The sequence below is a fragment of the Tupaia chinensis genome, unplaced genomic scaffold (assembly GCF_000334495.1).
Source record: "Tupaia chinensis unplaced genomic scaffold, TupChi_1.0 Scaffold000231_2, whole genome shotgun sequence".
NCBI classification, from domain to species: domain Eukaryota; kingdom Metazoa; phylum Chordata; class Mammalia; order Scandentia; family Tupaiidae; genus Tupaia; species Tupaia belangeri.
Window position 1 is genome coordinate 1,406,008 of NW_006159707.1, and position 12,646 is coordinate 1,418,653.

The 12,646-nt window shown below is 38.8% G+C and overlaps 1 protein-coding gene across 1 annotated transcript in view; it reads right to left on the minus strand.

Moving 5' to 3' along the window:
• LCMT1 (leucine carboxyl methyltransferase 1) overlaps positions 1–12,646 on the minus strand; it is a 53,335-nt gene that overhangs the window by 22,112 nt on the left and 18,577 nt on the right. Inside the window, exons 2-5 of the mRNA XM_006148287.2 lie at positions 9,858–9,949; positions 8,180–8,301; positions 3,650–3,726; positions 2,611–2,672 (exon numbers count right to left, since the gene is read on the minus strand). Of these exons, the coding sequence (XP_006148349.1) occupies positions 2,611–2,672; positions 3,650–3,726; positions 8,180–8,301; positions 9,858–9,949 (353 nt within the window). The remainder of the gene's footprint in view (positions 1–2,610; positions 2,673–3,649; positions 3,727–8,179; positions 8,302–9,857; positions 9,950–12,646) is intronic.

Genomic DNA, 12,646 nt, shown 5'->3' on the forward strand with positions numbered 1-12,646 from the left:
CTGAACAATACCATCAGCAGTACTATTATCTGTAAAGGTTTTGTAGCATTCGACTGAGTAGATAAAATGTCGCTCACGTAGCCAGTCCTCCACTACTGAATGTGGACTTTCAAGTTTTCACCACATTAGGCACTGAAACGAGCATCCTTTTATATATCTCATGAAGCCCCTACCCAGTTATGACCTTAAAGTAGATTACAGTGAGTGAAACGAAGAGATCAAATGGTAAGCTGATTTAAACATTGGTACTTATCAGCGGGCTACTCTCTAAATGTTTCACCAATTTTTTATATGTTATAGTTAAAAGAAAAGAGTTTATGTACTAAGGACTTTGCAAATAAAATAACATTTTCTTTAAAATATTTGCTTTATCATATTCCAGCAGAGATAGAATGGACTGTGGTGCTCAAGCTTCAACAATCACCAAAGTCACCAGGATGGCTCATCGAAGAGCACTGGGGGCAGTCTGCAGCATTGTGGTTAAGTTGGGCAGACCTCACGTGGCTGACTGTGCAGTTCAACAGCTTGAAAAACACACTGGGTACATATGTGTACATGTCCAAAATCCCAAAAGAAGGGAGAAGTGAAGGAGAAGGGATTGTGGGGTCATCATCCCCCCATGGGGATGCTTTCTCATTGTCCATCTCTGTCTCTCTCTAGTGAGTGCATATGCCTTCTGGCAAATAAAATAAATAAATAAATAAATAAATTTAAAGGCAGCTTGGTAGGGTTTACTCTCTGAGTTTCTGATTTGGTACATCCTTTAACAGAAATTTTCTAACAAATTACCAGATGATTTTGATGCTGTTAATCTGGGAACTACATTTTGAGAATCACTGGTACAAATGAAAAAAGATCAGCAGTAATTAAAGTTAGACAATGCGATGTGGAAGTTTACTGATCTAGTCACAATATATTCGTGCATGCTTGAAGATTTTTCCAGTGAAAAGTTTTATTAAAAAAATAAAGAAATTTGCTTTATTGTTTACCCTGGGCATTATGTGCCCAACTTGCTCAAGGATACAAACCATGGGAGGAGCTGAAACATGCACAGCCATCCAGTATCACTGTGCATCACCACTAATAATCGAGGCTCTCCCAGCCCTGAGAACTCTCAATGCTGGTTATCTTAGGGGTGAGGGTGGAATTACAGGAGGTTCTTACGTTCTACTTCATATTGATTCTGTGTTGTTAATCAAAGGTAATGTGAATGACTAGATTTTCCATTATAGATCATTATTCTGACGTCTACTCACTAAATACATAGGAAACTGTAAGAGCAAAAGTGTCCAGAAGGAAACAGTCCAGCAGCTAGCAAAGCTTGAATAAGTCCTAGTTATAACCGGTAAGAAGAAAACAAAGAGTGAAGAGATGTTTCCTGTGGAAACTTTACTGGGACCCCAATTGCTAGGAGGATGACTGAAGCATTACAGTAGTGCATAAAAAGAGGCTCACCTGGCTGCCTGATGTTTATCATGTTCTCTGTGTTGACTGTACAAAAGGCCCTGCTCTCTGAGTGTGTTTTCTGACCCAAATTACTAATGAACCCCTTGAACTTCTCTGTCAGACACAAACTGAAAACAATGGAAGAGTCTGACAGAGATTTATCATGCTCAGAAATGAGAAAAGTGTTAGAAACATTCTGAAAAAAGGTGAAGAGAAGGCCAGCAGGTGGTGCAGTGGTTGGGGGCGGGGGTGGATCCCATATGGCCAAGGTTTAAGTCCTGGACCCAGTGGCTCATGAAACATACTGGGCACATGTCCAAAATCTCAAAAAAAGAAATGGAAAAGAGACTGCAGCATAGCCATGCCCACTGGGTGTGCTTTCTCACTTTCCCTTTCTTCTGTCTCTGTCTCTAACAAGTACCATGTCTTATGACAAAAATAGAAAAGAGGCAAAGAGGGCTGACCCCATAGTGTAGTGGTGAAGCACAGTGTATTTGGAGCTGTAATCGTGATGAGAGCATGTGAATCCAAAATGCTGACGGGATGGAGAAAGGGAGGAAAAGGGATTGCTGCGTGGCCACCTTCATAACTCCCACCTGGGAAGCATGCTTTTGCCCTCTCTGCCAAGTGCTTGCACTCTCTGCCAATGAAAAGAGAGAGAGAGAGAGAGAGAGGAAAGAAGGAAGAAAAAGAAAACCTGAAGAGACAAATGGACTGCAAGGCCCACACAGGTTAATAAAAATGAGAGAAGCATGTCAATATAAGGGAGCGTGGTATTTAAATGAGACAGCTGCCGATCAGTTACTGCCCTGTAGGCACTAGGGTCTAATGCTGCCACATCTGACTTTTTCAAGAAAGGCTGGAAATTGAACATTTTTTTCTGTGAAGTCTATTTTTTAAATGTTGACAAGTAAAGTCAAGTTCTTTGAAAACAGCTTTAAGATTGGAGACCTAAGGACATCTAAAGACTTTCAATATGAAAGTTGTAAAGTCTTTCATGGTAACTGATACAAGTGTAAATATTGGCAAAAGGATACCTTGTATAACACACACACACACACACACACATACACACACACACGTGCAATCTTTAAAAAGAAAAAAGGGAGGGAGCAAAAATGCTTATATAGTCTATGCTGCATTAGTGAGGTTAAAAATACTTGCCCATCTGAAGTGTGTCCTCTGAATGTAATTCTATAATGGGGTTTGATAGAAAAGACTTGTATCTGTGAGAAGGAAAAGAGAAGATGAGTCAATTTCCTCATTGATTTATTCAGAAGCTCTTTGACTGCAAAAATGCAGACACCTGTTCTAGACGTGGCAATGATGAGGTCACGCAAAAAGTTCATGGAATAATGGAATAAAGTAAATTATTTTGGTGCAAAAAAAAAAAAAGAAATCCATGGCTGGATTGGATTTTCATAATATGCATTTTTCCATCAACTTTCTGAAGACCCTGTATATCACTACTGTTCAAAGCAAGGGCCATGGCATAAGTGTAAACGTTATCAGAAGTCTCATTGTATGACATCACACACCGCATTTAAACCCTAGGCTTAAATCTCAGTTCTACTCCTTCCTAGTTAGAAGACCTTGGGCAAATTAATCTTCTTTGAGATTCAGTTTCCTCATCTACAAAAAGGAACAATGGTAGCACTTAGTTCATGAGTCTGTTAGAACTGAATAAAATCGTCCAAGTGAAGCACTTAACACAGTATAGACAAAGAAAAGTTCTCTGTAAACGTTAGCAAACTTGTCATCTTACTCAACAAACTCCTTGAGTACTGGACTCAGAATGCCTCCCATAATATCTTATGTATAACAACTAACCTCAGTCTTCCATTCATTTGATGCCACAAAATAATGTTTACTGTGTATCTGTTCTAGGCCAGCTAATTTTCTATACCCTGAGGATTAAAATACACATAAAAATTCAAATAATCAAACTATGATCAGTCATTTCTTTCAACATTCAGAGCAACTACATTAGTAGACAGAGGAGTCACATAGGAAGTATATTGCATTTTGAAAATGGCACAACAGGACGGAATGGGGTCCTGAGAGAAGGAAGTAGGGAGGGGGTGAGAGGACAGCAGCACCCTCAAATGAGCTCTAGCAGGCAAGTCTACCATCTACGGAGAGCTGGGTCTGAATTCTACCTGGTTCATTCATTTTTCTTTTCTTCAGCCAAAGCCACACTTACTTGATGTTGTGAAGTTTTCTTGTCACGATCATTGGAAAGTCAACCTCAAAATATTTACTTGGGAGAAGACCTTCATCCTGGGGAAAAACACACAACAGTTTTTATAATAATTTCTTCACTCATACATTTACTAATCATCTTCCATGTACCAAGAACTAGGTGTCTAAGAGTGATAGAGTACTTATGAATTTTAAATCAGGGGACTGACAGAGTCAGAAAAACATTTTTACAATTACTTTGCCTTTTTTTTTTAAGAACTATTTATTTTTTTAATTCCATTTGTTATTGTTAGTTTTTGTTTTGTTTTGTTTTGTTTTTGACCACCAGAGAGAGAGAGAGAAAGGGAAAACAAGAAAGCAAGACACCAGGTCCAAGACTTGAACCTTGGTCAGCCATGTGGGAATCCAGCACCTTTATCCACCACACCACCTGCTGGGCCCTAATTACTTTGTTCTTTACCTGAAGAATGAATTTAAGGGAATCAAGAATGGATAGAAGAAAAAGGTAAGGAGGTCACTGTAGTCATTAGAAGGTTTCAGGGAAGCCTGAACTGAGGGGGAAAGGGTAGCCAGAAGGAAGGTGGGAGGATTTTAAGAGGCACTTTCTACTCCTTCATATAGTGGATGTGTAAATAACAAGCTTTCTGGAACCAGGATTAGGGTCCAGGATCAAATCCCAGTTCCAATGTTCTGTGATTCTCTTTGACATTCCACAAATGTAGAAATAACTTGTAGGTCAGGAGGAAAGATGGAAGACACCCCAGACAGGGTGCAACCCCCAGAAAGCAGTCAGGAACAGGGTATGACTCAGACTCAAAGGAGATCCTGACATGGCCAACTGCTGAACACACTGCCAATTTTTTTTTAATTGCCAGAGGGCACATGAGAGGGAGAAAGAAACAGAGAGAGGGGTAGAAAGCACTCTCCAATGGGATGCAGTCATGCTGCAATCCCTTCTCCATTTCTCCATCTTCAATCCAAAATCTCCATCAGGATTTTGAGTACAAATGTACACATACCCAGCATGTTTTTCAAGCTACTAGGACCAGGATTTGAACCATGGTCAACCACATGGAATCTAGCTCCCCTAACCATGAGGCTCCCATAATACACACGCTGCCAAAACTGACACTACTTCCCTAAGCAGTTGCTCCTTTGTATAGAAACAAAATTCAACAGACACCAAGAAACAAGCCTCATGAAGGGTTTAACTTACCCACTGTTTTTCTTTTTTAGTAGCAATACCAGCTTTTCTTTGTTCTATTGCTGCCACTGCCTGCAAATGTAAGTCTGCAACTTACTAACATTCCTGAGCATCTGAGATTATGAGGGGATTTCAAAAAGCTACTAGAAAAATGGAATTAAAGTTTGAATTTATTTTGGTGCAAAAAAATTCTTAAAATCCACCCAAGGTTTTTTGTTTGTTTGTTTTGTTGTTTTTTTGTTTTTTGTTTTTTACAAAATATGCATTTCTCATTAACTCTTTGAAGACTCTGCTATACAGATGGACCTCATGTGTAGGGACAGCAGAAAGGCCTTGGCTCACAGCCAAACCTCTACTGCTACAACCAGAGAACATGCCACTGGAAGACGCATGACACAGTGAGACTGGTGGACTGGGTTTCCCCTTCCTTAATGGAAAACACGTATCTTCTGAAGTACATATTGGCAAACTTTTTCTGTAAAGAATTAAAAAATAAATATTTTAGCCTTACAGGACAGATGGTCTTTTCTGTAACTGCTCAACATACAGGTGTCAGACAGTCGTTAAAAGTGCAATATGCAAACAAATGGGAATGGCTATGTTCCAACCAAACTATTTACAAAAACAGGTGGTGGTGGGCCAGATTTTGTCTGTGGGCTATAGTCGGCAACTCCTGCTTGAAGAAGTAAATGAATACTTTATAGAAATTATATATCATCAGATATTTAGACCCAAAATCTAAACAAACAAGCAAAATACTTCAGGCTGATAAAATTATCAAAATGAAAACATTTCTTTTTTTTTAGAGGTTTTTGCTATAGGGCGCATGCACTCACCAGAAAGACAGAGGAAGACAGAGAGACAGAAAGAGAGAAATCACCCCCCAGGGGGGATGGCCAGGCTACAATTCCTTCTCCTCCATTCTCCTCTTGAGATCTTGGGCATGCATGCACACGCACCCAGTGTGAGTTTAAGCCACTGGGTCTGGGACTTGAACTGCAGTTGATTACATGGGAGTCCAGCAACATAGCCATTACACTAACTGCTGGTCCCTCAAAATGAAAATATTTCTACAAATGACTTTCAGACACTATGCAATTCTCTTTCCATACTACTGAAAGATGATCTGTTTCTTGAAAGGGGCACATAGGCAAGCCTCAGTGTACTTTGCTCAGAAATAAAAGCTTCATATAATAATTTGTTCATTATTAGTCCATCTAGAAAATACAAATTATGTGACCAAGTCATAGCAGTCTGAGGCCCTGCAGAGGGATTTCTCCAGCAGCCTCTGTTAACACTGATATACCACACACTCTCAGTACATTCTGTCCCAGTTCCTCACACCATAACATGGGACACTATATCACAAAGACAGTAGATCTACAGAAAAGGTGGTCTCCAAAAAGATCCCCCCAACAACCACAGAAGCTGTATGTAAAGGAAAGATGTAATATGGAATTTAATGAGTTAATTCTAACTTTGTTCTGCTTCTGTAGAAACCTCTTAGCGGAGCTCTCATGTTAATTCATTGTGTCAATATAGGTAAAAGCACTTCATAAATGTTAGTTATCCTGAAAGAAGAATGCAGAAACAAACGATGAATACCAAGACCATGCTGAGGCCAATGATTTCCCACTTGAGTAAGGAAAAGGTTGGGAGCTCTGATGACCAAAGACCTCCTTATCAGGTGAGCGGTGAGCTGAGTGGGAACAAAACAGATACACAGGCGGGGTTATACCCACAAACTCTCATTGATCTCATTCTCTGCAAGAAATCTGAGGAAATGTACACACCCATTACAGCCACATGACCAACCTGATAGACAGACCAAGCAAAAGCTGTACAAACCTATTAAAAATAAAGTGTAATGAGGACTTTGTAGGGCAAAGGTTTGGCTGTAAAAACCCAGCCCAAGAGTCAAAGAGCAGCTGCTCAGTCCTGAGTCTACTGCTACCTAACTCCATTTCCTTCCCTGTGAGTGAGTGTAATTACACCTGCTCAGACCGTAAGGGCACTTACAGGATCAAATCAGGATGGCTGCAAAAGGGCTATGATCATCATCAGCCAGCCTTGCAAACCTCTCAGTTTTACCCAAGAAGCAATATGGTAACAATACAATCATCAATACAGTATCATCAGAATTACAGGTTTGTAGGTTCTTAGTTCAAGCAATTCTCCTGGAGGAATGTTTAATCCTATTATAGTTCCAGACGAGTAGAAGAAAATATATACAAGATTTTAAATATAACTCTGTTTGTGACAATAATTAGAAACAATCTAATACATAAATCACTAGGGCCCTAGAGAGAGAATACACAGGACTGATGGTGGAGGCCATTTAGGCCAGTAGGGTCCAGGATGGGAGACAGGGTATCACTGTTTGAAACCAGGTAAATGTCTTCAAAAATTTAAATCTAAACAATTTTACTATACTAGGAAAACTAAAGACAGACAGACAAATAAGAAAACAAAAAATGACTAACAAAAAGGCCAACTTAATGGTAGGGACAAGTTCTGAAATATCAATAATGTTGAATGTTAATGGAAAGGTCAGACCACAGCAACACTGCAAATTCAACAAAAGAGAGATTACATGAGACTGAACTGGTGAAATAGAGTTCTATGACTTTTTTCTAAAATATTACTGATTTTCTTCTATGCTGTATCTTCCAGATTTAAGGATTTTTGTTTTCTTTTGAGTTGCTGATAGGTACAGCAATTTGACCCCTTTGCAACTGGAAAATATTTGTGAGCATTCCTATTTTGTTGCAGAACAGTTATTTGCATAAGTTCAATAATGCAATAGTATCTGTTGCCTTGCATCCGAAATTGAATTTTTATGAGGCTTTGTGCAAATAACAGACCAAACTGAGATTAACCTTTTTTTTTTTTTTTTTTTTGCAAATAAGTTAGTTTATACCTCTCTTTAGTAAAAGTGGGAATGGAGAGAGAAATAAAATGTTTCAAAAGAAAATTACAGTGCACTTTTCACTAGCTTCTAACTTCATCCAAACTTTACGATATTTTCTGAATCAATAAAATGTGGGAAAAAAAATGTTTAGTATGGAAGTGAGGGAGGGGGAAGGGGAAGGAAAAAAATTGGTAAAAGTATGCTTAACTGACAAAAAAATGAGAAGCTATTTGCTGATGATAATGTATATAGTAATATCTTTGTCTTGACTGACATGCATGATATTTGTGTTTGAAAAAGAAATGTATACTGTAAAGACATGATTATATGTAAATAAATTTTAAAATAATGAAGAAAAATTAAAAGAAACAAAAAACAAAAACAATTTGGAAGGGAGGAAGAGAATTTTAACTTACCTTTAATTTCCAGAAAGTAGTATCCATCCCAGCCCCAAGGTTGAGGATTTGACAGTGACATTCTGTTTTCCGTAGAAATGCCTTTATAAGCTGACTGACACCATGGACTCGAGCAAAATATCCTGAGGTGAGACAGAGAAGTAAGCCATCACTCAGTGATGAGAGGCTTCCCTGTAAAGCCCACCCCACCAGAGAAGTGATGCAAAAAATATTTGCCCTTCATCAGTGTCAGAGGTTTATTGAGACTATATGGGAGAAATAACAACTTGCATTTTTTCTTTTTCTTTTTTTTTTTTTTTTTAAGCAATGTGAACCAAACTAAGTATAATTTTCTTAACAGAGGCATTAACTACTTATGAGCAATAAACTGTCCTGTAGTTTTAATCATGAAATATAAGTATTCTATATCAAAATATTTGATCCAAATGTCCCTCTTGGAAATGTGCTTATCATGACTCTGGTAAAATTTAAAATTGGGAGAGCATATGGACAATAATATTTTCAGTCAGGAAACTGGGTAGATGGAGGTTAAAGCAAAGGAAGCTGATTTCTTATCCTGTTCCTTTCATCTTCATCCTGACTGGGTTAGAACCTGTATGTAAGACGGGTGGGGGAGGAGAAAAGGCACAAGTAAACGGGTGCCTAGTAAAATGACCTATTAAGCTTTGAGGTGGAGGGCAGGGGAAAAGAGATGGGAAGTCATGCGAGTAGCCTACACTTACTGCATACCTGAAATGGATGAAAGAGGTGGCGGGTGAGTAGAGAACAGTGAGTTCGGCCCATGGTTCCACTACCAAGTTCCCAGGTCCCAGATAAAAGACAGTCTGCATTCTAAAGTGCTGCCACTCTGGGTGTAGATGTAACTCAACACTATGTGACTACTTAAAGAACAAAATTTGAGAGTAGCATTTAGAAATTTTTATTGTGGGGCCAGCAGGTGGCATAGTGATTGTGGCACTGCACTCTCACATGGCCTACCACGTAGTGTTGGACCTGGCAGCTTGAATCTCATGCTGGGTGTGTATGTGTGCATGCCCCAAATACCAAGAGAATGGAGAAGAGACTGCAGTGTGGCCATCACCCCCTGGGGTGATTTCTCACTCTCTCTCTGTCTCTCTCTGTATCTCCGGCAAGCATATGCCCTATAGCAAAAATCTCTCTTAAAAAAAAGAAAGAATCTTTATTGCCATTTGACAGAAGAACTTGATGTTTGTTCAATTTACTAGTAATTTGGAGTTGTATTTTATGTCTACTGTTTTTCTAGAAAATCATCTTTCTTGTATTTTACAGTGATATCATACATGATGAATGGGATATTAAACCTCTTCACCACACACTGATCAGGAGGCAATCCTACAGGGTTGTGATCTAGAGGTTCAAACTCAAGGAGAGGAAGAGGGAAGAAAAGAAAGGTTATAGGGACAACCCCATAGCCAAGTGGTTAAGGGAGCTGGATCCCACATGGCCAACTGTGTAGTTTGAATCCCTGTCCCAGTGGCTTGAGAAGCCTAGGGGTGGGTTGCAGCAAGAAGACCCCATTGGACATGGCCTGTATTTTTCTCTCTCTCTCAAAAGAAATTTAAAAAAAAATTTTTTTTTAAATAATAAAATGATTTTTTTTTAAATCTCAGGCTTCTGGCGCGATGGGAACATGCTGGGGAGGGAGATAGTCACTTGCCTCTGTTAATTTCGGGGGCCTTCCTCTCTTTAGACAGTCTCACAAAGTGCTGGATGTAAGGATCATGCCAGTAGCCGATGCTTACTGCATACCTGAAATAGATGAAAAAGGACACAGGTGAGTAGAGAATAGTGGTTTCAACCCAAGGTTCCACTCCCAAGTTCCCAAGTCCCAGGCTTAGGATCCAGAGGAAAATCATCCACCTCAAAAGACTAATAATACATGTTTTGTATCTGCATTACACTGCCATCACGCAGTGGTCATTTCTCACCACTCTTTCTGCATTTCACTAATTCCTTCCCTAGGACTCCACACAGCAAATAACCCACCTCATATTTCATACAGAAGACTTGCAACTGTCTACTCACTCAGCAAATTCACTGGCTGGAGCTAGTCAGATAACTCTACTAAACCAAAAGTTCTATGCCCAGAGGGAGACTCAGAAATGCTTGGCACTCATCACTAATTACGACCTCGGTATTTCTCCCAACTCTGTGTAATAGAAGCCAGTATGTCACTCTCTTTAGAAACATCACAGTGGGGAAACCAGAAACAAACACATAAAACAATGTGGGGATACTGTGGTAGCTTAAATTCTCTCCACTCCAGTCTGCTCTTCAAGTTAAAGCTTGGGCTGGCAGGTAACACAGTGGTTGAGGCACTGGACTCCCACATGGCTGACCATGGTTCAAGTCCAAGACCTGGTGGCTTGCCATCTCACTTTCCCTTTCTCTCTCTGTCTCTCTCTGATCAAATTAAAAACAGTAATAATAACAACAACAAATAAAACAAATAATTATTTAAAAAAAGAAGTTAAAGCTTAGTGTTTCAATTCTGAAAGCAGAAACCCCCATTATCACTGGTAGCTTTAACTATGAGTAGAAACAGCTGTAGGACAATTGAAAAAAAAAAAAAAAAAAAAAAAAAAAAAAAAAACAGACCCATAAGAAAACCCAAAGCCACTGTGGGTCCAGAGTCTACTTTACCTTTCAATGTGCTTTGTGAGATAATAAATGTCTTTACCATTTAAGCCAACTTGAGTCAGGCTCCTGTTACTTGCTGCCTAAAGCATCCTGAAACCCTGAGTAATAGTTGCTGAAAGTTAAGGGGTGTGAGTGTACGTGCGTGGGTATGTGTGTTAGACTCTGAGCTCTCAGAAGAAAACAGTACACAGAGTCTACTTTACCTTTCAATGTGCTTTGTGAGATAATAAATGTCTTTACCATTTAAGCCAACTTGAGTCAGGCTCCTGTTACTTGCTGCCTAAAGCATCCTGAAACCCTGAGTAATAGTTGCTGAAAGTTAAGGGGTGTGAGTGTACGTGCGTGGGTATGTGTGTTAGACTCTGAGCTCTCAGAAGAAAACAGTACATCTTATTTTATTTTATTTATTTATTTATTTATTTTACAATTAAAGTATAACAGTTGATATATACATATCCGTGAACACAAGTCTGACTTTAGGCATAAACCTCAGTGAGTAGAATGGACATACTATAAAGTAGCACCTAGCTGGAGCTATATATATAGCTTACTGCAGTCATCAAATATGCATTTTTTCCCCGAAACTTTTTTTTTAATTAATTAATGTACATTCATCCCCTAATCATCGTCACAACATACAAAAAGTGGTTTCCCATCCAGATTATATTGCATAGTGGCTTAATCATGTATGTTATTGTCAATAATTTCCATTTCTAGTTTCATGTGTGTGTGTATATATGTGTGTGTATGTATATATGTATATGTATGTATGTATGTATGTGTGTGTGTGTGTGTATATATATATATATATATATATAAAAATAAAACCCTATTCCTGATCCTCTGCCCTTTCCCACTCTCCTCCCACACTATCTCCGGTATCTATAGTTGTTTTCCATTCCTTTTCCCCCACATTTTATTGATCACACAATTTCTTATAATAATCTAACTACTTTCAACAATAGCAAATTCAGCTGGTAATTTCAAGAAAAGCAGTTTTAACTTTAATAAATCAAAGAAATGCTAAGGAACTTTGCTTAAAACTTAAAGCCGGGAAACAGGTTAGGATTCTGTTCAAATAGTAGGTACAAGAATCTACTGGCAGCTCAAGACAGGACAAAAACCCTTAAAACTGGAAAACAAAGCCTAGAAGAAAATCAGCATTGTTTTAGTCAAAAGTCATAAAATGCTATTTCACCAGTTCAGTCTCATGTACTTAATCTGTCTTCAGTTGTGGTTCGATCTTTCCGATTAAGTTCTAGGATATAATAGTCAACTCCAGACTTGTCCCCATGATTAAGTTGGCCATTTCATTAGTTCTGAACTCTTATTTCTGTGTGTCTGTATTTAATTTTCCTGGTATAGCACTCCCTTGAGAGCTTCTTGGAGATCTGGTCGGGTGTTGGTAAATTCTTTCAGATTTTGTTTATCTGAGAATGTTCTTGTCTTTTCTTCCAATATGAAAGATAATCTTGCTGGGTACAGAATTCTTGGTTGAAATTGCTTTTGCCTTAACACTTTGAATATATTTTTGCATTCTTTCCTCGCTCACATTGTTTCTGATGAGAGGTCTGCTGTTAGCCTGATGGGATATCCTTTATAGGTAACCTGCTGTTTCTCTCTTGCCAGTCTTAGTATCTTGTCTTTGTGGTTTTGGTCGATCTGGCTATAATGTGTCTTGGAGAAGATCTTGGGTTGATTCTATTTAGAGTCCTTTGTATTTCTTGGGACTGGATTTTTGAGTGCCTCTCTAGGTTTGGGAAGTTTTCTTGCAGGATTTCATGGAATAGATTATCAATGCCCTTA